Source organism: Ursus americanus, chromosome 6 (assembly GCF_024610735.1).
Source record: "Ursus americanus isolate L20-20 chromosome 6, mUrsAme1.1.p, whole genome shotgun sequence".
In the NCBI taxonomy this organism is placed as follows: domain Eukaryota; kingdom Metazoa; phylum Chordata; class Mammalia; order Carnivora; family Ursidae; genus Ursus; species Ursus americanus.
In genome coordinates this window covers 1,173,860-1,197,164 of record NC_142132.1, presented here as the reverse complement: position 1 = coordinate 1,197,164, position 23,305 = coordinate 1,173,860, and the positions used below count along the sequence as shown (strand labels likewise).

Below are 23,305 nucleotides of genomic sequence, written 5' to 3'. Positions count from 1 at the left end.
TAAGATGAGACTGCAAGCCTCAATTCCAAAGCATGTTCCTCTAAGAAGACAGATAACAAGATCCAGATTCAGCAGATGAGTTCACCCCAGATGAAAGGAAAACAATATAGCAGCCTGAAAATTAAAATAGTAGAGCAGACTTTAAAATAACTATGTTTAGGATTCTCATGCTGGATAAAGAGAAAATAGCCACAAAAACTTAGAAGAGATTATAAAACAAAAACTGGAAAAAATGAAATAAGAAGCAATACAACAGAGAAAACAAGAAACGAGAAATGAAATCATTAAAAAACAACAAAACCCAAGTCAGTAGATGACACAAACTCTAAGTGGGCACCAGTGGATGCAGATTTCCCAGTGGGGAGCACAGGTAAGTGGGGAAACGGAGAGGAGAGACGGAGTGGCCTCAAGCTAGTCCCTCCCCGAAGACCCAGAATCTAGGAAATGAGGTCAGGGTGCAGACCACAGAGCACGTCCGTGTGAGGACAGGATGACTGCAATGTCCAGGATCGAAGAGCTCAGACACGAAGCGCACGTCAGGTGCCAAGCAGCAAAACTGAAAAACAATCTGCACTTGGCATTACTGTAGTGAAATTTCAGGACATCAAGGACACAGAAAGAAAAGACAGCTCTCTTTCACCAAAATGGCAATTGGGTGGACAGCAAACTTCCCATTAGCAACAACAGCATCCAGAGAGTCACGTCTTTAAAATTCTGAGACATGAACTACCAGCATGGAATTCTACACCAGTTCACCATCATCCAAGAGTGAGATCAAAATAAAGACCTTTCAGAAGAATCACCCTATGTGCCTCTTGGTTTCTCCCAACAGGCGTGTCTGTAGCCACCATACTGTGCCTGTCCTGCCACCGTGGACCACCTGGGAAGCTGCTCTGAACCTCTCACCTACCCTTAATCATGGCATGTACCTCCAGAAATCAATAGCCTGTCCTCCTCTACTTCCCAACCTCATGCAAGAGCCCCTTGCTGGTGAACTTTAACCTGTAACCACAGACATAAGTATTCAGGCCCGTGTAGGTCCCGAAACCTCTGCTCCATGGAGGAGACATTCCAAGGGCAGATGGGTGCTGAGTGGGTCAGAGACCACCCCGTTCTTACCCAGTGTGTGAGACTGGTTCACTGAGTCCCCTGTGCCGACTTCTTCCCCTGCATGTTGATGGGTATTGTCTTCTAACCGACTTTCCACTTCACCAACGCTCTCTACAGCTCTAAGTAATTTGTAGTAACCAATCCAATTTTTGTAATGATATTTTTCAGATCCAGAATTCTAGTTTGATTCCTTGCTATAATTTCTAGTATCACTGCTTCCTTGAACACGTTAATCCTAATTATTTTCAAGTGTGTGCTTGCTGACTTCATTACCTGGCCCACCCACAGGTCAGTTTCTGTTTGCTCGTTTCTCTTGGATTTGATCATGTGTTTGTGTGGCCTTGTGTGTGACGCACATTACGCATTTTAAAGCCATGCAGATAACGTGAGATCTCAGATGGTATTTTCTTCCCCTCCAGAAAGGACTGGCATCTGCTTTTGGCAGGGAGCCAGACACACAGCACCCCAGGTCACCTTAATGCAATCAGGCTCTGCCGTGATTTGAGGCTGAGCTTCAGGCTCCTCGAGGTTTGGTGTCTTTCCAGTTGGAGCCTCAACCCAAAATCTGGGTATTTACTAGACCCTCCCTCTCTGTAGTGGTCTCAGAAAAAGACACTCACTGGGGAAAAGTACACCTTTCAGGAATTCTTCATTCCCTTGTTTGTGGAAGGGTTGGTCATAACGACTTAGTGTGCCCTCTCCACAGCAGAAACCGAGAGTGATCTCTTACAACAAGGAGGATCTTATCTTAGAGTCTGTGTAAAGCTCTTCAGTGGCCTTTGTAGTTGATACTTTGGCAGCCTGCCCAGTGACCAGTAAGTCTAACAGCCATGCCAATTTGACTGCCGGTATTGTGGCGGCTTTGTGATAGGTCAGCTAGTCTAGCCTCAACTTCCACCCCCACCCCAATTCCCTTTCCCACAGGGTTTCTAACTGGGCCGCTAGAGGCACTTGGGTGAGATCTGGTGAGTGTGGGGGTGGGGGGAGGGTGAAGTAGCTGCAGCAGTGTTTTCACACCTGGAGGGTCAGGGTGGGGCCCCAGGTGTGGCTGCAGCTCACGCACCTGCTGGCTCACCTCACTGGTGGGAGGCAGGTGTGCAGCTGCTCCCCGGCCCCCAGGGCCTGTTAGCTTCTCCAGCTCCGGGTAGTCGAGTGTGTGGTTCTGTGATGACTGCTGCCCACTTCCTCTGCAGGAGGTCCAGCCCCGTCCATCCTGCTGCGTTCTGGCTTGTGTTCACTTCCCCCACTTCCCCTCCAGCTTCCCTTCCCCGCAGCCTGCTCTGCACGCCCCCAGCTGCAGCACCAGCCCTAGAGGGACAGCCCTCGATCCACGCACCAGCTCCCTGAAGGACATCATCCCCAGGGGCTCCGCGTCTGCCTGGTGTCCACCTTCCTCTACCTGGGCGCTTGGCCAAGGGGCAGGCCACAGAGGGACTCCTGCTTGGCCCTGGCCCCTGTGTGGCTCTCGTTTCCCCTCTGATGACTGGAAGCAACTCTGGCCAAGGACAGCCCAAAGGCTACCAGGCGGGCTCCTGGGGAGGCCGCTGCCTCGGGAGAGGGGCGGGGAAGGGGGTTGGTGTCCGTGTGACAGCAGCGATCCCTGGCCCCTCCAAGCAGCTAGGCCCGCTAGGGCAGAGGGCGGTCAGGCTACGGGGAGGGCTCTCTGAGCCCGGGAGGAGGCCGGTGGTCAGCCTGGAGCTCGCCCCGCCCAGACCCTGCTCGTTCCGGGGGTGGGCCCGCAAAGGCCTTCCTCATGCATAGGTCTCTCAGGACTAAGGCACACGTGTCCCCTTTGTGCGTCCCCCACTGGCTCGCACAGGAGGCCACAGGCGACGCCGCAAGCCGGGCTGGGACTTCGCGGCCGGCGCAGGGGCCCCGTGCGCAAGCGCACCGTTCTCTCCGCGGCTGCGCGCGCTCTCCGCGCGGCTTGGCGCCTCCGGGACTCCGTCCCGGCGTCTCCATGGCGACCGCGTGGGCCTGGCAGCCTGCATTGTTGGGCTGCACCTCTCCGTGTCCTGGGTGTGCCAGCGTGCTCGCCGAGCCGGGAGCTGCAGGTGAGTGGGGGGAGGGGGGGGTGGTGGGTGCCGCAGGTGGGGGGGGCGCGGGAGTGGGAGGGCGGGGGGCGCCGCAGGTGAGGCGGGAGTGCCGGGATGGGGCGCCGCAGGTGAGGGGAGGGTGCGGAGTGGAAGGGCGCAGCAGGTGAGGCTGGGGTGCGGGGCGGGGGCCCGGAGCGTGGGCAGGCAGCGGAAGGAAGGCGGTGCCCCCGCCGGCCCCCACTGCCTTGTCCGGCTGCTCTGTCAGAGGCTGTGCATCTCAGGCCTGGAACTCGAGGACCAAGGGGTCCAACCAACCCGGCCCGGCGCAGATGGGGAAATTGAGGCAGGCGCGGTGGGGACACGCGCTCAGCCTCCACCCCGCGGGGAGCCAGCTCCGTCCTGTCTTAGATTCCATTATTCACACTCGGTTTTGAGATTCTTTTCCCCCTGTTGAGAGGTGTGTGGGAGGTTGACTGCACCCCTCGGGCCATTCGCTGTCGGTGATTCACAAGTAAGGACCCACGGGAAAGGCCCACCCTGGGGTCGCACCTGAGCGTTGGCCCTCGCTCATCAGTTGCTTGGCTTTTGGGCCCAGTCCTGGCGTTCCTCATCCCTAAAACAGGAAGAAAGTGCCTGTTGCCACACCTTTCCTGGTCCTGGGAGAGCCGGGCGGGATTGTGTGGAGGAGGGGCCGTTCCAGTGCGGGTCACTGTTGCCGGACCCACGGTTCAGAAGTCCCACGGGGACGCCCGGCTGGGAGAGCTGTCGGCGAGCTGCCGTTCTTGAAGTACTTTCCAAGTATCCTTGAGCAACTGAAAGTCAAGATTCTATTTCGACAGATTTTTCCCAGCACCTAACTTTGTGTTCGCCAGACCCCGTGCTGCTCACTGAGCCAAATGGCAAAACTGGTGGGATTCTGGGACCCAGGGAGCTTAAGCCCTAGTGCAGAGAGCTCAGAACCACAGCAGAAGCAAGCAGGGCAAACAGGAGCCCCTCCACACTCCCGTTTCATGGAAGGAATATATTAGTTTACTGACTTTGAAACGTTCTGATTTGTTCTTATCCCTAAAGTGGCCATTCTTATTTTGTATCATGGTGTTTTCCAGGAGTTAAAAGGTAAGTCTTGCAACTCCATGGTGCAAAGTGAAGAGCGTAACATTCAGTCAGAACCTTTTTGATTTCCAGCTTCCTTCCTTCCTTTAAACTTAAGTGTCGAATTTATGCTACTGATTATTAAAAATGATAGTTTTGTAAGCAAGTGGGAAATAGCTGTGTGTCTGCCACAGAGCTACCCCATGCCCCTGGGAGGACGTGTCGGGGCACTTAGATGCTGCTGTGTCTCCCCTCCCTGTCTCCAGGTGACCGCAGACCAAGGAGGATGAGCAGAGGTCCCCAGCGCTGTTTCCTCCTGGCTGTCGGATGGAAGGAAGCAGCTCCTGCAAGGTTCCCCCCGGGGCAGCCGACCCGGACAGCTGCGCTGCTCAAGTTAGGAGCACGCCTGCTGCCCCCTCCAGAGAGGTTCACAAGGCTGTGAAGGGGGTCATCTTTTCTTCCTCGTCGATTTTAGACTTGAGTCAAAGTGGTCTTCGCCATTTAGGAGAGATCTTTAAAATTCCCAACCTTAAAGTAAGTGGGTCATTTCTCAGGGCATTTGTACCTCTGCCGTGCGGACATAAGTGGCTTTTACTTGGAGTCCTCTCTTTAGGAGAGAGTTTCTAGGATGAGATAGAAGAGGGTGGACTCGGGGTCTCCTGTGGCGAGCACACCACAAAATGAGAAATTCCGGTAGGGGGAGCAGCCAGTGGAAATACTCGTGGAGTCAGACTGTGATATCTATCCTGTCTTCTTGGGAAAGTCTTAAGCACCAAAAAGGCCATGGTAGAAACCACTGCCGAGAACACCCTTGATCTCCTATTTAAAACATCCCCCCTAAAAGCTCCCATGCAGTGTTTCTCACCCCTGCCTTGCTGACATCACACACTGACTTTCCGCTGTGCCCAGTGCCTCGCCAGGCCCCCGCCAGCTGCTAAACTAGTGGTACCATCTCATCCCCTGCAGTTTCTAGAATAAGGTTCCGTCAGAGCACAGTGTTGACGTGAGGGGCGCAAGAGTGCAGGGCTTGGCTAGGACTCACATAATTTCCTTAAACCTCGTTTGTCTTCATCTGGAGCATGAGGGTGAGACTATTCTTGTGGGTTATTACAAGAATTAAACTGTAACACGTGTAAAGCTTGGTATCTGCAGGACGCAGGACACATTGCGCCATTAGGGAGTTGGCGGACATCTCCGAGTGCTTGCACAGAGCTGCACGCTGGGGTGTTAGGTGGCTGTCGTGTGTCACATGCTGTGCGTTTGTGGTCACAGCCGGCATTGCACCTGTTCTCTCTTCCCCAAGTGCTGACCTCTTGGAGTGAATTCCTGGGTCATTAGGGCCGCCCTGTCTGAGGGCAAATGCTCCCAACCGTGAACGAAGACTCCCACCACGTCATGAGATTTATGGGACCTCTACCCATAAAGGAAGAAGGGGGAAATTCCAAAACTGTTCTTCAGGCTTGATACAGAAATGTCATAACTGTTCATGCCTCTCGGAAAACAGAGACGTGACTATAAATGTTATTACCATGGCAACCAATCATGGAGTGAGGTGGCTGCTCGGCGCTGTGGGTTACAGGCGCGCGTGCTGGCGACGCAGCAATCTCTGGAGTCACCAGTCGCACGTCCAGAGACACATGCGGTCATGGAGCACAGGGAGGCCGTCTTCGCACAGTCCCACCGGACCCAAGAGGAAGGGTGGGCTTCTGCGGTTGCAGTCAGCTCACCGTTGACTGGAACAGCCCTTTGCAAAGAGCAGTGCTGTGTCTTCTGCCTCTTCTGGCATTTAGGAGGGTCTGTGGTTTCTGAGCTGAGCACTAGACCCAGCTTGCCCTGAGAGAGAGCAGGCCCGAGAAGCGTGGAGGCCACGCTGCAGCCGAGGCCAAGAGCGGGCTCACGTCGAGGTGCACACACGCTGTGCGTGCATAATCACCCGACCGTGGCCAGGTGACTGCCCGCGGCCAGCAGGGCGACTGGCCACGCCTCGGCTAGCTGGAGATGGCACTTTCCATGCGCTGGTGAAGCTCTTGCCCTACCCTGTGAAGGGACTTGGCAGACGGCATTGGAGGCAGGGCTGGGAGTCGTGATGCTGTGGCCGAAGGGGGCGGCTGGCAGCACGAGCTGCGCTCAGTGCTCCTCGGTCACGGTGGCTGGTGCTTGCTGGCCCTCCCCTGTGCCGGGCACTGCTCGCTTGGTGCACCCGGGCAGGTGGGTCCCATGACCCCGTTTACAGAGGGGACACAAGCACACAGAGGTCTGGGAGCCTGCTCAGAGTCACACAGCTGATAAGGTTTACAAATCTAGATTGGAGCCCGGGAAGTCTGGCTTCCAGGCCAGCGTTCTTAATGTCTGTGCTCTGCCGTCTCGGAAGCAGAGGTGTTAAATATGCTTATGTGACATTCAAAGTGCTGCAGAAACACGCAGCATGTCACAGCATCATCCAGAATTGGGGGCTCCCGGGGGGCTCAGTCAGTTGAGCGTCCGACTCTAGATTTCTGCTCAGGTCTTGATCTCACAGTTGCGGATTCAGACCCCGCATTGGACTCCACACTCAGCATGGAGCCTACTTAAAAAAAATTTCCCTGTAATCGTGCCACGCTGTGACTGTGGACTCACGTGTGTACCTTTTGCATGGCTGGAGTCAGTGCTGCACATGTTAACGCGGACCTTCCCCCCCGCCCCATACACCTCACGACAGCGGCCGGCTTCTGCTGAGCTGCTGTTGGTAACCGGGGTCCACAGCCGAGGGGCCGAGGCAGATAGCTCCCTGCACATGTCCTGTAGTTTGCTCTGAACTCTTGGCTTGGGACGAGGCCCTGGGACCAGACCCGGCTCTTGCCGTTTGTCCACTGTCCAGAGTTACTGCGGGCTGCCTGTGATGGGTGCTGGGGAAGGGGCAGGGGCAGCAGAGCCCAAGAGGCGCCGAGCGTGGGGCCCAGGAAGGAGGAGAGGGACTGAAACACTGGGGGAGTCGGTCTGGTGTTAAAGGATATTCGCAGAGAAAGTGTGGTGTGTGCATCGGTGGTGGCTGGGCCATCAGCTGCGAGGGAGCCGCGGGCCAGCTCGGGAGTCACTCTGCAGCCCCAAAAGCTGGGCAGGGGACCCTGGTGCTTTCCTTTCTGACTCTTGTCTGCTGTGTAAACTGTCTAAGAGTAAGAAATCACGGGCTTTCTTGTCACTTGATATGTATGAGTGCAAAAGCCTGTGGTGGTTCTGGAAATGCTCTTGGATGGATCATGTTTTAAAATTTAGTTAGTTGACAAGATATTCTCGTTTCTTTTCCCTGGAAGCAATTGCATCTTCAAAGAAATGCCCTCTGCGAGATTCCTAAAGATTTCTTCCAGTTACTGCCAAACCTGACTTGGCTGGACCTCCGCTATAACAGAATTAAAGCGCTTCCTTCTGGGATTGGGTCTCACAAGTAAGTTGTATGTTTGTATTTCCAGATTTGAAGAAACCATCATGTGTTAAAATGTCTGAGTGCCTGTTCTTTTGCTGCTTAGCTCCCACTCCTGATTGAATTTTGATTTCAGTGTAGAAGCGTTTCACGCTGTTTTTAAATGCAGCCGACAGATGCAGCGGCTGAATGTACCGAAGACGGGTAACTGTATCACGTAGGGTATTCAACAACATAAAGAACACCCATAGCCGCGGGGCCTCTGCGGGGCCAGCGTGAGGTGTTTGCAACACCCGGCTCCAGCTCCGACTCTCAGCACGGGAAGCTGCTGGAAGGGTCCGGAATGTGGCCGATGAACCACAACCAGCCTCTCTGCTCTGAGGGCCTGCACGTGCCTGTTAGCTTCTGATGAATAGCGAGGAGTGCTTTCCAGTTTGGAAAGCTGGGAACCCCAAAGTAAGCAGTGCCTGTTATCCTCCCGCATTCCCGCCACTCTGGTCTCAAGGGTTTCCTAGCACCCCCACGTCTGGAACAGATGCCGCACCTCCCTCCTCCTCACGTGGCCCTGGCCAGCAGCCCAGGGTCAGCTGGCCGCCTCAGGCCCTCGGGAGCCGCGCTCACTATGAGCTCGGCCTCCTGCCCCAACCTCAGCACCTCCAGCTCCTGCATCCCTCCCTGTCAGTGTTTCCCGACCTTTTGAAAACCTTCCAGTGAACACTGCAGGATCTCCTTTAATGTGAGTGCCTCCTGAGCAGAGGAGAGCACACGCGTAGGCCGTGGGTGTGTGTGTGCAGGACGGATGGAGGGACCGCCAGGGGGCCTGCGTGCCGGGACACGGAAGGGAGAGGTGGCCACCCTTGCAGGCCGGGCTTGCAGTGTTGGGTTTCATTTTGAAAGACTTTGGGAGTCATGGAGGATTTGAATGGAGGAGGTGGGATTTGACGTGGCTTGAGGTCACTCTGTAAGGAGCGGGGGGCAGTTAGGAGGCAGCGGCCTGAGCAAGGCTGACCACACAGAGCTGCAGGGCACTGGAGAGCCCCTGGGGTTCGGGTTGGATGTAGGGCGTGGGAGAAAGACAGGTATCCACGGGCGACCCCCATTCTTACCTGAGTGATGGTGTCCGCAGAGAGCCAGGTGGCCGCTGTGAGACAGCAGAGGGGGGTCTGCGTCAGGCTGACCTGCAACTCACTGTTGTTCAGAGTAATTTTTAAGGAGCGAGTATTTTGTCACATGTCACAGTGAGAGAAAATCTCTGTGAATCATTTGTGCCTTTTCAGGCTCTGCAAGGAAGCAGCTAATTTCTGGTGGTAAGCTAGGGTCTCCAGCAGGGGAGAGTCAGAGCCAGGAGCCGCCTCCTGGAGCTCCTGGGGTTGTGGGGCTCTGCAGAGCAGATCGCCTGACGTGAGTTGTGCCACTGGACGGCAGAACCATGTCCTTGGCCCCAACCAGGGCCGCGTGGCAGGTGGCCGAGCCTTCCCTGGGCCTGCGCCCACTGTGTCCCCTCCAGCCTGACAGCCTCAAGAGTCTTCTGATCTCGTGGTTCAGGGTTGTTGAGGATAATTTCGTGCTTTCTGCCCATAAATTGTGGCACTCGCACAGCCGAGGAGACGGATTGCTACTCAAAGGGTAAATAAACAAAAGCCCATTCCCCAAGCACTGCTCTTTCTATAGGATAAGTCTACAGTCCTCCAGTCTTAGAGTTCTTTGGTTTTGCCAGTCAAAGCCAGCTGCTTAATATTGTTTGAGATAAAATTTCGCATGAGATTTATAGCCCATTCTATCGTTAAAATTAGATCGGCTTGCTGAAGAGCAGAAACGTATTAATGAGAAATGTTAAGTAACTATGGGTTTATTAAAAGCCTTAAACTTTCCAAAAAGCCTAATTAAAGCAACGCCAGTATGAATGTTCTCCCCCTCTCATTGTCCTGGACGTGTGAGCTTGCGAGCAGAGAGAGCGAGAACACGTGTACGTCAGTGTACACGTCTCCCTAGTCCTCCAACTCAGCACACGAGCATGTACGTTCAATGGAAAGTCGCTGAAATAACTGGCGGATTACTGATCGTTTTACGGGGTCAACATTTATCAGCTTATTATTCAAAGTGTGTGTGAGAATATTCCAACAGGTCATTGCCCAGGTACACTTTCCGTGGATGGTTGGTTCCCATGGTGTCCGCCCACCACAGCCAACTCACAGGCCAGGGCATCTGCCCACCTGCTCCCCGGTCTGCAGCGTCTGTCCGTCTTATGCAGACAAGCGCGCGCCCATCCTCGGCCTGGTTTTTGTATTACACAAATAAAAGGGGCTGAACCCAAAACCAGTAGTTGAAGAGACAACATTGAAATAATTCACCTTTGTGCATGTACGTCAAGAAAAGTTCAATGTATAAAATCTCTTCCTTTAAAACGTCAAATAATAAGGAAAATCCAAGAGAGTAAATGGAAAGAAAATTGCCTAATGCTCAAGTAATCTGATTTTCCTTTGGGGTTGCCCATCCAGAAATTAAACCTAATTTAACTCGAATAATAGAACTCTCAATTGTATGTCTGTGAAATTGTCTTTTTCCTTTCAAATCCTGGGGACCCTCATCCGCTGTGATGTTGGATTTTAGTTTTTTCACCTTGAGGCTGAAATGAGGCTTGAGGTGTCCTCCCTCCGCCCACAGCACTGATTCATTTGTGCGATTTGTAGGTGAGCTCAGCTCTTCCTCTCTTTTCCTTTGGGAAAGGAGGGCTGAAGCCGGGGGGCACAACTTGGACCCCACTCCGCCACTCAGTCCCCCTGGTGGTTTCCTGGGGCTGCTGAGCTCAGCGATAGAGGAGAAGGCAGCTGGGGGCTTTTCTCCAGGGGCTTGTGAGGACTTCACCCCGTGGCAGGCAGCCAGCCCCACACAGTCAGCATCCCTGCGTGCCTGGACCCCGACGACCCACTCTCCGCTGTGGTGGGCTGTGCTGGCTGGCAGACCGTCCCTGGAGATGAAATAGTACAGCAGATTCAACAATTCTCCCAAAGTCCTGGGAGGCCCAGGGTGATGCAGAGACAGGGAGGCAGGGGCGGGGGTCCTGCCCTCTGCCTGGACGCCCAACCCCTGGGCTAGAAACATGAGCCCCAGGGTATCTGTGGTCTTTCTGTACCAGATTTCAGTGGTGGTCCCTAAAAAGTAAAGGAGAAAAAGAAATTGATCCTTAGTGTATGATACTGTCTTAAGAATTAAAGGTGGAAAATAGAAGAAGCATGATAGGGTAAAAGGGGCAAGATGGAGTTTAACATGAGATATTCATTTTTCCATATCATTCAATTAGTAACTTTCTAGTGGGCACCTTGTATCCTCTCTCTCCACGGTACATTTTGTGCAAGATTTTATAGGAGATGTTACTAGGTGTTAGTAGGAAGGGATCTGGAGTCAAAGGCATGGAGAAATGCCCCTGATCCTGCACTGCCCTGTTCTGAGACTTCCCAGGGCCCTTCCCCCAGCAGGGTGGCCGTCCTGCGTGACAGAAGCCTCCCGGTATTTTGACCAGGAAAGCCTTGCTCACAGAGCGTCTCAGGGTGCTAGGATCCCTCACCACACACCTCAAGAAACGCCGGAGAGCGGCGTCTGAGCACCAGGCCCCCTGCGGGGCTGTGTTGCCCCCAGCGGAGCTTCGGCAATGCCCGGAGATGACATGGTTGTCACGATGTGGGGAGGGGGTCCTACTGGGCTGGTGGGTAGAGACCAGGATGTGGCTGGACACCCCACAGGTGCAGGGCAGCCCCCCCAACAGAGAACCACCTGGCCTCGAATGTCAGTGTGCTGAGGCAGAGTGCCCGGCCCGCTGCTGAGACCGGGGGCCACGTTTGCAGACGTCTGTGGGCCACATGTGTGGCATGCAGCAAGCGTGTGTGCCTGCAATGACGTTGTGGTAGCAAAGGAAGAAATTTGATGGTGTATTTTGGGGATGGTCATTTCATTTTCTGCTTTTTAAATTACATACTTTTTGTTTTGTTTTAAAGGCATTTGAAAACTTTGCTTTTAGAAAGAAATCCTATCAAAATGTTACCTGTGGAGCTGGGTAAGTGTTCAAGCAATAAGATACAAGCTGGTTTTAAAATGCGGCCTTTTTAAGGTCATGGAACCTGTAATGGAAATATAAGGCAAGTCACAGGGGGCGAGCTGGCTCATATTTAAATAATCCCTTCTACTTCCGTCCTTCCCAGGCTCTGAGATAGCACAGCTCTCGAGAGCTGTTAATGCTGTAATATGTATTCTGCATAGAAAGTATGCCACATAAACATAGGGTTAGACATAATGAGAATGAAGGGCTTTGTAGCCCGTGCACAGCTGAAGGAAAACGGGCATCAGCACTGCTCTGGGACCGTCGTGATTCTACCTTCGTCCCTCCCTCCTGGGAGTCCGCGGGTCCATGTCCATCCTCTGCTTGCTCTCCTGGACAGCTTGGCCACTGAGGTCTCCCCAGCAATGTGTGTTCAAAGGGCCCTCCTTCTGAACTTTTCGTAAGTCGAATCATACCAACGTGAGCTCCTGGTGATTTGCAGTCTTGGCTCAGCACTGTGCTGTTGGGGCTTATCTGTGGGGATGCGTAGCAGTGTAGTGCCTTCATCTTTATTCATTTTCCCTGCTGTAAACACTGAGGAGGAGGAAGCAGAAGACGGTGTTCTCTGTTCTGCATCTGTTTGTCTCACAGATTCCTGCTCTTTACTATCTTTGTTTTTTTAGGTTTGATTTGCTGTTCTTTTTCTAACCAATTGAGTTGGAGGCTTAGGTCACTGATTTTTTTTTTTAAGATTTTATTTATTTGAGAGAGACGAAGAGAGGGAGCAGAAGCGGGGGTAGAGGCAGAGGTCGAGGGAGAAGCGGGCTCCCCACTGAGCAGGGAGCCCGACCCCAAGATCACGACCTGAGCCGAAGGCAGGCACTTAACCGACTGAGCCACCTAGGCGCCCCCTTAGATTACTGATTTTAAACCTTTCTTTCCTGACCTGTGCGGTCACAGCTATGAGTTCCCCCCCAGTGCTGCTTGGCTGTGCCCACAAGCCTCAACATGCAGCGTCTTTATAATCATTCAGCCCAAAATATTCTCAAACACGCTGTGACCCATGGGCTCTTTGTGATTTGCTTCATTTACACACAATGGGAGGTTTTCTAATTCCCTTCCTTTTGTAGAATTCTAGTTTAATGCCACATACACTGTGTACTTTTGGTCATTTGGGCGTGCTCTCTGGCCCAGGATGCATTCTGTCTGGCAAACGTCACCTGGTGCGCTAGAGGGGCTTGTGTGTTCTCAAGCTGTTACTTGATGTGATGTTCTATGTGTTGAGTTAGGTCAAGTTGCTTCATCATAGCTTTCAAATTATCTACATCCTTTTTTGTCTGTTTATTTTGTCAGTGCCTGAAGGACTGTGTTAAAATCTTGAACTCTGTGCATTTGTCTGCCTTTCATTTTAGATCTGTCAGCTTTTGCTTTATGTATTTTGATACTCTGTTATTGGTTGAATAGAAATTTGGGATTTTTATATTGTTATTTTTGTTACTCTGCATTGTGGTTTTCATATGCGTTTCTCTGATGGCCAGTGGTGTGAAACTCTGTCATGTGCTTATTGGCCTTTCAGTATATATTAGTGTGGCCACTCCAACCTTCCGCTGTTACTTTGCATGGTATGCATTTGTCATTCTTTTCCTTCCAACCTATCTGTATTTACAATACATTGCTAGTATTGTAGGATATAGTTGGGTTCACTCTTTTATCCAGTCAATCTCTGCCTTTTTAATTTTTGTTTTTATTTTTTTAAAGATTTATTTACTTATTAAGGGACAGAAAGAAAGCGTGCATGTGCGTACGCACAAACAGGGGGAGGGGCAGAGGGAGAGCGAGACAAGCACACTCTCTACTGAGCAGGGAGCCCAAGGTCATGATCTGAGCCGAAACCAAGAGTTGGCCACGCAACTGACTGAGCCACCCAGGTGCCCTTGTTTTGCTTTAATTCCTAAAGAATATTGCTGATCTAGAAATATGGGTTGGATTTTTTTCATCTAGGACTTTAAAGAAGTTCCACTGATCCCAGGCTTCAGAGGTCATTCATTCTTTGTTTTCCTTTATGAACTGTGTTGATTGGCTTTGGTTACTTTCAAGATTTCTCTGTATTTTTGCTTTCCAGCAATTTGACTATGAGGTACCTAACTGTGGTTTTCTTTGTATTTATCCTCCTTGGAGTTTATTGAATTTATTACATTTTTAAATCCACATCTCTTGCCAAATTTGGGAAATATTTTGGTCATTAAGCCTTCAAATATTTTTCTGCTCCTCTCCTCTCATTTTACCTATTTGTTGGAACTTTTGTTATTGTCCCACAGATAACTGACCTTCTGTACATTTTAAAGGTCATTTTTCTGCTCTTCGTAGAAGATAGATAAACATCTTCAAGTTTATGAGTCTTTTCTATCATCTCCAATTGGCTGTGAACTTTGCCTAGTAATTTTTTTCAGATATTGTGTTTTCAGCCTCAGAATTTTCATATTTTAATAGTTTCTATTTTTCTGCTGAGAGTTCTTATTTTTTTCCTTTGCTATAAACATATTTTCCCTTTAATAATTTTTTGGATTTTATCTTGGACATTGTGATAGATACATTGTAGAGATTCTGGATTCTGTTATATTCCTCTTTAGAGTATTGGTTTTTTAAAAATAGGTAGTTAAGTTGAGAGGACTGAGACAGACTCCAAACTCTATTTGTCTGGCAGCGGGCAGTAGCTGTGGCCGTGCTGTTTGCAGCCCGTCCTATGCGTGGCAGGTTCAGGACTGTGCCACGGATTTGCACGCACAACATGTACACGGAGACTGAAGGCTCCCCTCCATAGTCCTCTTCTTTTTGGAGTCCACCCTTCACTTTTGAGCAGCTGTGGTAGCTCTCCAGGCTGTCCTCTGGGGCTGCAGGTCATTATGACCAAATGGGTTTCTGTCTGTTCCAGCCGCCCTGTGCGGCGCAGAAAGCCATACACATACTACACTCGTTTGTGTCTTTCTCTTCTTGGAGCTGCCATTCCCCCTCTAGTTTCTGCCTGCTTTCCATTTCTGTCTTGCCCAGTTTCTGCAAACTGGTATCTGCTGGAGAGTTGATCTGATTGGAGCTGCTCTGACGTGGCTGGAAGTAGAATCCCCTCATTGTACCGTGTGTACCCTTACCTAGTGGTTCTCTGGACACCACGCGCATGTCCTTGACCGATGACCACTACAGAAGCAAGTGCTCTTCCTGTTGCCTCCTCCCTGCCCCTGTGCTCTTGTTTTCATAGAATTTGCTTTGATGTCTTGCTATAAATCCAGCAAACACATCTTAAACTGTATTTATTTATATTTTCTTACATGTTCACCCGTTTCTCAAAGTTCCCTGCTTCCATCTGGGATGACCATCTTGGCCTGAAGATCTCTCTTTAGTATTGTCATTTAGTCTTTTGGTAAGACTATTTGGTAAGAGTTATTCAAGTTTGATTTTCTAAAAAGGGATCTTTACTTTTCCATCATTTTTGAAGAATATTCGGCTGAGTATAGGAACCCAGATTTCATTTTAAAACGTCTTTATTGTCTTCTGGCTTCTAACCTCTGTTGAAAAGTCAGCTGTCAGTCTTACTGCTTTTCTTTTAAAAATGATGTATCCCTTTTGTCTGGCTGCTGAAAATTCCTCTCTTTATGTTTAATGTTTAGCAGTTCACCTGCGATGTGCCCGGGTGTGGCTTTCTTTGTATTTATTTGGGGTTCACTGAGCTTCTGGAATCTGCTTATTGACGTCTTTAATCAGATTTGGAAAATCCCTGGCTGTCAACATTATTCTCTTTCTCCTCTCCTCCTGGGCCTCCAATTACCTGGATGCCAGGATTTTGATTCTGTCCCACATGCCTCAAATACGCTCTTCTCTTCCCATCCCCTTTTCTCTTTGTTCCAGTTTGTATTACCTCCTGTTAACTTGTCTTTGAGTTCACAGTTTCTGTCTTCTGCCGTTAAACTCGTTCATTTAGTGCCATGGTTGTCAGCGGGCCTTGAGATTGTGTGTGCGGCAGAAGCTTTTAAATTACTAATTCATTTTAGTGATCGCTACAGGCCAGTTCGGGTGAACCGTTCTTGCTGCAGCAGTTGGGAATATCTTCATTTCATGGGTATTTTTGCAGGACAGTTTTGGTAGATTTGGGGCATTTGATCCACAGGATTTTTCGGCCCTCAGAATATGTTGTTCCCTTTCCTCTGGCTTCCACTGTTTTCAACTGGAAGTTACTCTCGTTGTCTCCTTGTATGTTGTCCCCTTGTTTCTCTTGTGCTGTTTTCAAGATCATTTGTTTTTCTTTGTCTTTCAGTGGTTTCGATGTTTCTAGGTGGGATTGCCTTTGGCTTATCTTACTTGGTTGATGAACGTCCTGGAAGTTACACTGATGTCTGTCTCCAAAGCCGGGTGTCCTCACGTAGCGCTCTGCTCACGCCCTGGTCCTCTGGGGCTCTCGCTACGTTCCGTGGGTCAGCATACGTGCTGCTGCTCCACAGGCCTCTGCAGGCTCCTGATTTCATCGTTCTTCTCTCTGATCGTCAGAGTGGGTACTTTTTATTTTGAGTTCACTTGTCTCTTCTGTCATCTCATATCTGCTGTTGGGTCCCTCTGGTACATTTTTCATCCCGGGCTTTGTAATTTCAACTCTAGAGCTGCTATTTGGTTCTTTCTTATAATTTCTGTTTCTGTTGACATTTTATACTTGTTGAGTCATTTTACCATGTTTTTCTTTAATTATTTAAACACGGGTTTTCTGCATCCCTTTGAACACATTTGTGACTACTTTGAAGTTGTCGTCTGCTGCCTCCGCTATCTGAGCTGACTCGAGGACAGTTTCTAGTGGCTGCTTGTTGCCTGAGTATGAGTCATGGGTTCCTTTTCTTTCCATGCCTTTTAGGGGTCTTTTGTCATTAGGAATAGGCATTTTAGATAATACAGCAACTTTGTATTCTGATTCTTGCCAGAGGGCTGTTACTGCTGCTTCTGTTTGCTTTATTTTACGTATTTACTTTTGTAACTAGCCTGGTCTTAATCTGGTCAAAATCTGCCTTCCCTGCAGACTTTGTTCAAAGCAAATTGCAGACATCTCTCCTATCGTTTACCCAAAATTCTCAATAAGGTCTTTTTCTTCTTTAATATGCAAACAGTATTCTCTCCTTGTTTGATTCCACGGAAAAGCGTGTGAAGTTCTGGGTTTCTCCTCTGTCGCACAGGGAACGTGACCTCACTGAAAGCGCTGAACCTGAGACACTGTCCTCTGGAGTTCCCCGGTCCGCTCGTGGTGCAGAAGGGACTGGGCGCTATCCTGGCCTTCCTGCAGATCTATGCTGCCCAGCATTCTGCCCCCCAAGATTTAACTTCCCGAGGTTTGTGGAACAATTACTGCAACAAACTGCATTAGAACTGGAGTCAGTGCTTTTTTTTTTTTTTTTTTTAAAGATTTTATTTATTTATTTGACAGAGATAGAGACAGTCAGCGAGAGAGGGAACACAGGCAGGGGGAGTGGGAGAGGAAGAAGCAGGCTCATAGGGGAGGAGCCTGACGTGGGGCTCGATCCCATAACACTGGGATCACGCCCTGAGCCGAAGGCAGACGCTTAACCGCTGTGCCACCCAGGCGCCCCTGGAGTCAGTGCTTTTTATTTTATTTTATTTTTTTAAGATTTTATTTATTTATGTGACAGAGAGCCAGCCAGCGAGAGAGGGAACACAAGCAGAGGGAGTGGGAGAGGAAGAAGCAGGCTCCCAGCGGAGGAGCCCGATGTGGGACTCGATCCTGGAATGCTGGGATCACGCCCTGAGCCGAAGGCAGATGCTTTAATGACTGCGCTACCCAGGCGCCCCAGGAGTTAGTGCTTTTTAAAGCTAGGTCCGGGGGGGCTGCCCCTCCTTCATGATGTCACGGGTGTGCACAGGCCTCGCGTGTCCTCTGCGGGACTCACACCATGCTCAGGTGTCCGTGTTGCCTATCAGATCTGTAGCTCTTCTTGGTTCTTGTCCATGGGTTTGCATTCTCAGTGTCCGTTATAGAGCCTGTCTCGGTGAATTTGGGTAAAAATTCACCAGGATAAATCAAATGGAACCGTCCTCCCCACCAAGCCGCCGTCAGGCCCCTGCTTCAGGAATTACATGGTGGTTCAGACAACGACTGGACGACAAGCTCAACAAACCGCCCTTACTCCTGGGGAGGGAACACGGTCCCGCCGCTGTTTTGATGGTTCGCTCTCTGAACACTTGTTTTCAACGTCCGTGCCATCCAGCCAGACGTCCTCACGTGCTCGTGAGGTGATCTAATCGTGAGTGAGCAGCCTAGCACTTAGACAAAGTCGAGATAAAAGAGAGCTGTAAGTGAATGCTCACAAAAAAGTCAGTATTCCAAAAATTTACTTTGGAATATCTAAATTTTTATAACTTAAAATATAACTTCTGGAATTAAGAAAATGCATGTGTTTGAACCAGCCACGACAGTTATGTATGTGATGCAGTCACAGTGTGTAAGTAAGTAAGCGCATCTCAGCAGACATAAGCAGCACCCAAAGTGGTTAGAAAGTGCTGCTCTGCTTAAACCATCTTTATCCCAAATCCAAACAAATGGCCCCAGAATGCCTCATTTTAAACATTGATTGCATTGGTTTGTGTCCCCCAGAAACAGCTCCGAGTCAGGAGTCGAGGGCCAGTGCTTGATTGGGGAGGAGGCTGAGGCGGGAGGCGGGGAAGGGGAAGAAGCCAGCACAGGTCAGGAGCGCGGCTGGTACTCTGCACACCAGCGCTTGGTCCTGCCGGGTGCCGCATGAAGCAGGTGAAGCCCCACTGGGCCTCCACAGTCGCGCTGAGCCTCTCAGGTGCCTCCCGTATTGACCGGGTCAGGACCTGGCATTTCCAAGGTGACATTTGTCAAGGGCCACTGCTGAACTCAAGTCCAGGAGTTGCTCCCAGCGGAGCGTGGGAGTAGGGCACACATGCCGCGGCACTAGCAACGCTTGGTCGCATCGAGGGCTTCCCCTGGGGGTGGGCACATGGCTCTCCAGCCCTGCAGGCTGGCCTTCGCGTGCCAGGCTCTGGAATGGTGAAGGCCAAGGGCATGTGGCGGCCCAGCAGTCAGCTCCATGCATCTGTTTTGTCTACTGTCAGCCTGTTACTGCGAATCATGAATGTCCTTGTTTCCTGAAGAGTATACTAGCTTGATCTCTTAACGACGGGTCAGAGTCCACCGCCATCACTCAGAGACCCAAAGCCAAGAAGGAGTCTGTGTCAGCCCGACCTGGACCTAATTCTGTCCTGGGGGGGGGGGGTGCTGCGGGAGGCTGGGGCTACTCATCCAGAGCTGGTCCATTGACGAGGGGACATTTGAGCCTAGTCCTAAAGGCAAGACTATTCCTGGCCAATTTTCTTGCAGGTAATTTACCTAGAGATACAGGTGTTTAAATTCACCAAAAGTATTGCCAAAGAGACACAGTAGGTATATGGGCTAAAAATTGATTAGAAATAAAGATATTAAAAGGTCTAGGGTCGGGGGGAAATAAAAGTTTATTTATTTGCATAGATTTATATGGTGTGTGAGGGCCTTGTGGCAGAGGGAGCCTGTACCCCCGCCTTGACCCCAGGCCTTCTCTGCAGGGGGAGCCTGTCCCCCCCTTGACCCCAGGCCTCCTCTGCAGGGGGAGCCTGTCCCCCCCTTGACCCCAGGCCTCCTCTGCAGGGGGAGCCTGTCCCCCCCCTTGACCCCAGGCCTTCTCTGCAGGGGGAGCCTGTCCCCCCACCTTGACCCCAGGCCTTCTCTGCAGGGGGAGCCTGTCCCCCCCTTGACCCCAGGCCTTCTCTGCAGGGGGAGCCTGTCCCCCCCCCTTGACCCCAGGCCTCCTCTGCAGGGGAGCTGGTCACTGGGTTTGTTTGGGGAGCTGGTGTTGGAATCTAGTCTACTCAAACAACATTTTATCCTACTAGCGATCTCACCAGTTACAACGATGAGCCTAAGTGAGCTGTCACAGCCCTCGTTGTATTTATCTGAAGAAGAAACTGTGCCTGACCCAGATGCCATTAATTCCCAGGATCAGAATGGGTTGTTACAAGAAAAGGCAGACTTTTTCCCGCCTGTTGAGAAGCTAGACCTGAGTGAGCTGAGAAAGTCCGCCGACTCCTCGGAAGACTGGCCGGGTGAGGAAGAAATCAAGCGCTTCTGGAAGCTGAGGCAGGAGCTCGTTGAGCACGAACAGGCCGAAGTGCTCGCAAACCAGCTCCTAGCGATGGAGTTACCTCCAAATCTCAGGGCGGCGCTGAACACGAAGGATGGAGAGCACGCCAGCCCGAGACGCGTGTTCAGGTAAGTTTAGAAGCCATGGCGTATTTTCTTGATCTTTCTGAAGTCGTAATATTATTTTGCAGTTATCTTTTCAGATGTCAGGCCGAGCCTGGTTGGCACGTACCGTGCGGTGCATGCGAGGCCTGGCTTAAGGCTGTGGTTACCCAGAGCACGGACCTTGGGGGAGAGTACGCAAGAGAGAAACAAGCCCCATGAGTGTGTGTGTGTGTGTGTGTGTGTGTGTGTGTGTGTGTGTGTGTGGACACAAGTGCAAAGACAGCATTTACTGGTGCATATAGGTCATACATTCACAGGGGGTGAAGCCGCTCCAGGGGGACGGGAATTGGCTCCTGGGGGCACACAGAATCCTGGTTACTCTGGTTCATGGTGCTGCACAGTCAGGGACACGTGTCTGGCGTGTCTGTGGGGGTCCAGCTTCATGGAGGGGCTGTTCGGAAGAGAAAGGCTGAGGCCAGGGGCGGCCGTACTGAGCCGCAGACAGAGAACGTGCATTGACCGCGTGAAAGGTGTTCGGGGTTTATCACACTGCTCTTTCACCGGTTCCGAGGCTTGAAAACTCCGTAGTCTGATTGACGGATGGGGACCTTGGAAGTGGCGGAAGCACAGAGGGCAGGCTCCCAGCTGTGACACGGCCTTGACGTTCTCGGCCCGGCTGCTCCATGGCCGCATAGAGCGCTCGTCCTCCTTGTGCTGCCCGCGTCCGGGATCTCCTCCTGAACAGGGACGCGGGCACGTCCTGCGGAGACCCGGCCGGCCTGTCCCGGGCTCTCTGCAGTCCCGCTGCTGTTTCGGACTCTGAGCCAGCCCGCAGCCTCTGGCATGGGAGTCCCAGGCTGTGGGGCCCTGGGAAGGCAGCCCCGTCGTTCAGGCCATCCCCGTGGGCCCTGCTTGTACACCTGGCATGTTGTGTTCTAGCGCGTGCCATCCGAGGCTGAGTGGGCATCGCAAGGGCTGTGATTGTAGAAGGAAGACACCCTCCGTCAGGAGCGTCCTACCTGCCCTGGCACCACCGCAGCGCGCGGGGCTTCCCACCAGGAGGCCCCGGGAGAGCAGGGCCGTGGCCGACCGGGAGCGCCGGGAGAAGCAGGCGGTGGTGGAGCAGTGGAGACGGTGAGTGTTCGCCGGCGGGGCTCGTGGGGGGTCGGGGGCCCGCCGGCTGGCTGTGACTTCTCTGGGGAACGGTCGGTTTCTGCTTCGCTTGGAAGCTAACAGGCTGCTCTTTGTCCGACTTGGTCTTGGGCAGGTGTGGGCACAGCCTTGGGCCTCATCACTCCGTGTCCTCTCCACCCGTCTGCTTTCTTTCCTGTCTTGTTCTCTGATTTCTCTTTCTTAACCCCCTCCTCCCCTCCTTCCAATCACCTGGCTCACAGGTCTTTTCTAAGGAAAGGCACGCACTGCAGATGTGCGTGCAGAGACCGCGCACTCTTGCCCCGCCTCGTTGGCCGTGTCTCTGGCTGCGGTGGCTGTGCTCTGCCCCGCGGGAGCCTGGCTGGGGCCTGTCCTCACGGCCGCCTCTGTCCTCCAGCTCCGCCGACCACCCGTCTCTACTGTGCTCTGGGCCCCAGGAGGCCGTCCAGCATGGACCGTGTCCACAGCACCCCAGTGTCCCTCTCCTGGCTGGGCTTGGCCAGTGGGGGGCCCCCACAGGAGGTTGGAAAGGAGGGGGAGAGGGAGGGCAGGGTCTTTATCCCCCCCACTCCTCCCTGTGAGTCCTCCTGGGTCTCTCCTCCCGGGGCTTGGGGCGGCTGCATCCCCTATTCCAGCCCAGGGCTCCTGCTCTGTCCCTGGACGCCGTCCGCGGCTGCCCTTGTGAATAAACCCTCCTCAATCCTGAAATCATCCCGCGTGAGTGTATTTTCTCTCAGGACCCTGATGGGGACAGACTTGCTGGGAAACGCAGTGGGTCAGCGGTACACCTGCCTCGCCCCCACATCAGACATGCTGTCCAAGGGGGTCCTGGCCACACGGCAGGGTCACACTGGTCACTGGCCACATGTGCCGGGCAGCCACCCAGCCTGAGCTCAGGCCATTCCCCCGAGGACCCCCAAAGAGTCCCTTGGCTGGGGTGCAGACTACAGGGCAGGAAGGTCCTTCTGCTTCACCACAAGCACACACAGCTCTGCAGGGCAGGTCTCAGAGCAGGGCACATCCGCTTCAAGCGAGCGATGGAGCCCTTCTGGAGCAAATATACTGGCTTGACCCTGCCTGCCGCCAGGGGCGCCTGCCTTCCCCTCTCACTGCACCGCTCCCTTTCCTTGCTGCAGGCGGGTCCCCCTCCTCCCTCACTTCGGCCTCTTTCTTGATGGCATTTCGTGACGGCGGCTGCCCCAGCACCTGCCCTTCTGGGCCCCATAGATGAGCATCTCTGCCCCACGTCAGTGCGAGGCCCGCTCGCTCGCCCCGCTGCCGGCCCAGCCTGCGATCGGGGCGGTGCACGGGAAGGTGCTCAGGGCGCTGGCCCTCGGGGGAGCTCTGACCGCTGCGGGATGTAGGAGGCAGGAAGTCTGCTTCCCCGACACAGCACGGTCCGGTTCGGGGGCTGCCCAGGATGCCGCACTCCTCCGTGGAAGGAAGCTCTTGAATATCAAGGGCGGGAGGACACTCTCCTCTTGGTTTCTCTCCGTGGGCCTGAGGTGATGTTCCGTGGCCTCCTTGGCGATCCGTGCGTGGAGCCCTGTCCTGTGGCTTAGACACGGCACGGCCTGGGAAACCCGTCATGCCACCTCAGAACGTCACCCCTGTGCCTCTCAAGGGGTGCGTCCCTTCCATCCCATTTTACCAAGAGGGAGCGGACACTCCGAGGGAGCCCCGGTGTGCAGGGGCGCAGTGAGGGGGGAGGCCGTGGAGAGTCACCACTGGATTTGGACTGTTGAGTGGTGGAGGAACAGAGAGCCTGGCTCGGCTGGGGTAGGGGGCTCAGGAACTCCTGGCGAGGGCACAGGAGCAGCTCGGACTCCAACCGTGTGCCATGGGTGAAGCCCAGGGCCAGCGAGGATTTGCTGGGACCCCGTCCCATCCCCAGAGCTGCAACCACAGCCAAGCCAGGGGGTTGGTTTTTATGTTCAGTTCAGAAATTCCACAAGCATCTGGCGCTGCAACCTCACCTCGTGCTGCGCACAGTGTGTCTAGTGGGTGCTGTTGCAGGGAGGTCACCGTGCAGGGCAGGGAGGTCACCGTGCAGGGGAGCAGGGAGGTCACCGTGCAGGGCAGGGAGGTCACCATGCAGGCGGCAGGGAGGTCACCGTGCAGGGGAGCAGGGAGGTCATGATGCAGGGGAGTAGGGAGGTCACCGTGCAGGGGCAGGGAGGTCACTGTGCAGGCGG

General features: G+C 52.8%; 2 protein-coding genes across 9 annotated transcripts in view; one reads left to right on the top strand and one right to left on the bottom strand.

Moving 5' to 3' along the window:
• The window catches only part of STK32C (serine/threonine kinase 32C), an 84,806-nt gene extending 81,829 nt beyond the window's left edge, over positions 1-2,977 (bottom strand). Inside the window, exon 1 of one of the 2 annotated variants that reach the window (XM_087862531.1) lies at positions 2,174-2,977. The gene's annotated coding sequence lies outside the window, so the exon portion shown is untranslated. The remainder of the gene's footprint in view (positions 1-2,173) is intronic. The other variant, XM_087862532.1, reaches the window with a different exon arrangement.
• Positions 2,951-23,305, top strand: part of LRRC27 (leucine rich repeat containing 27) — a 37,559-nt gene continuing 17,204 nt past the window's right edge. For 2 of the 7 annotated variants that reach the window (XM_045809435.2, XM_045809439.2), the window contains exons 1-8: positions 2,962-3,164; positions 4,505-4,772; positions 7,529-7,659; positions 11,628-11,686; positions 15,975-16,205; positions 16,876-17,028; positions 19,607-19,982; positions 20,898-21,092. In XM_045809435.2, the coding sequence (XP_045665391.2) occupies positions 4,566-4,772; positions 7,529-7,659; positions 11,628-11,686; positions 15,975-16,205; positions 16,876-17,028; positions 19,607-19,982; positions 20,898-21,092 (1,352 nt within the window). In that variant the 5' untranslated portion in view covers positions 2,962-3,164; positions 4,505-4,565. Of the gene's footprint in view, positions 3,165-4,504; positions 4,773-7,528; positions 7,660-11,627; positions 11,687-15,974; positions 16,206-16,875; positions 17,029-19,606; positions 19,983-20,897; positions 21,093-21,507; positions 21,692-23,305 lie in introns of those variants that run through there. The other 5 variants (XM_045809438.2, XM_045809434.2, XM_045809436.2 and 2 more) reach the window with 5 other exon arrangements.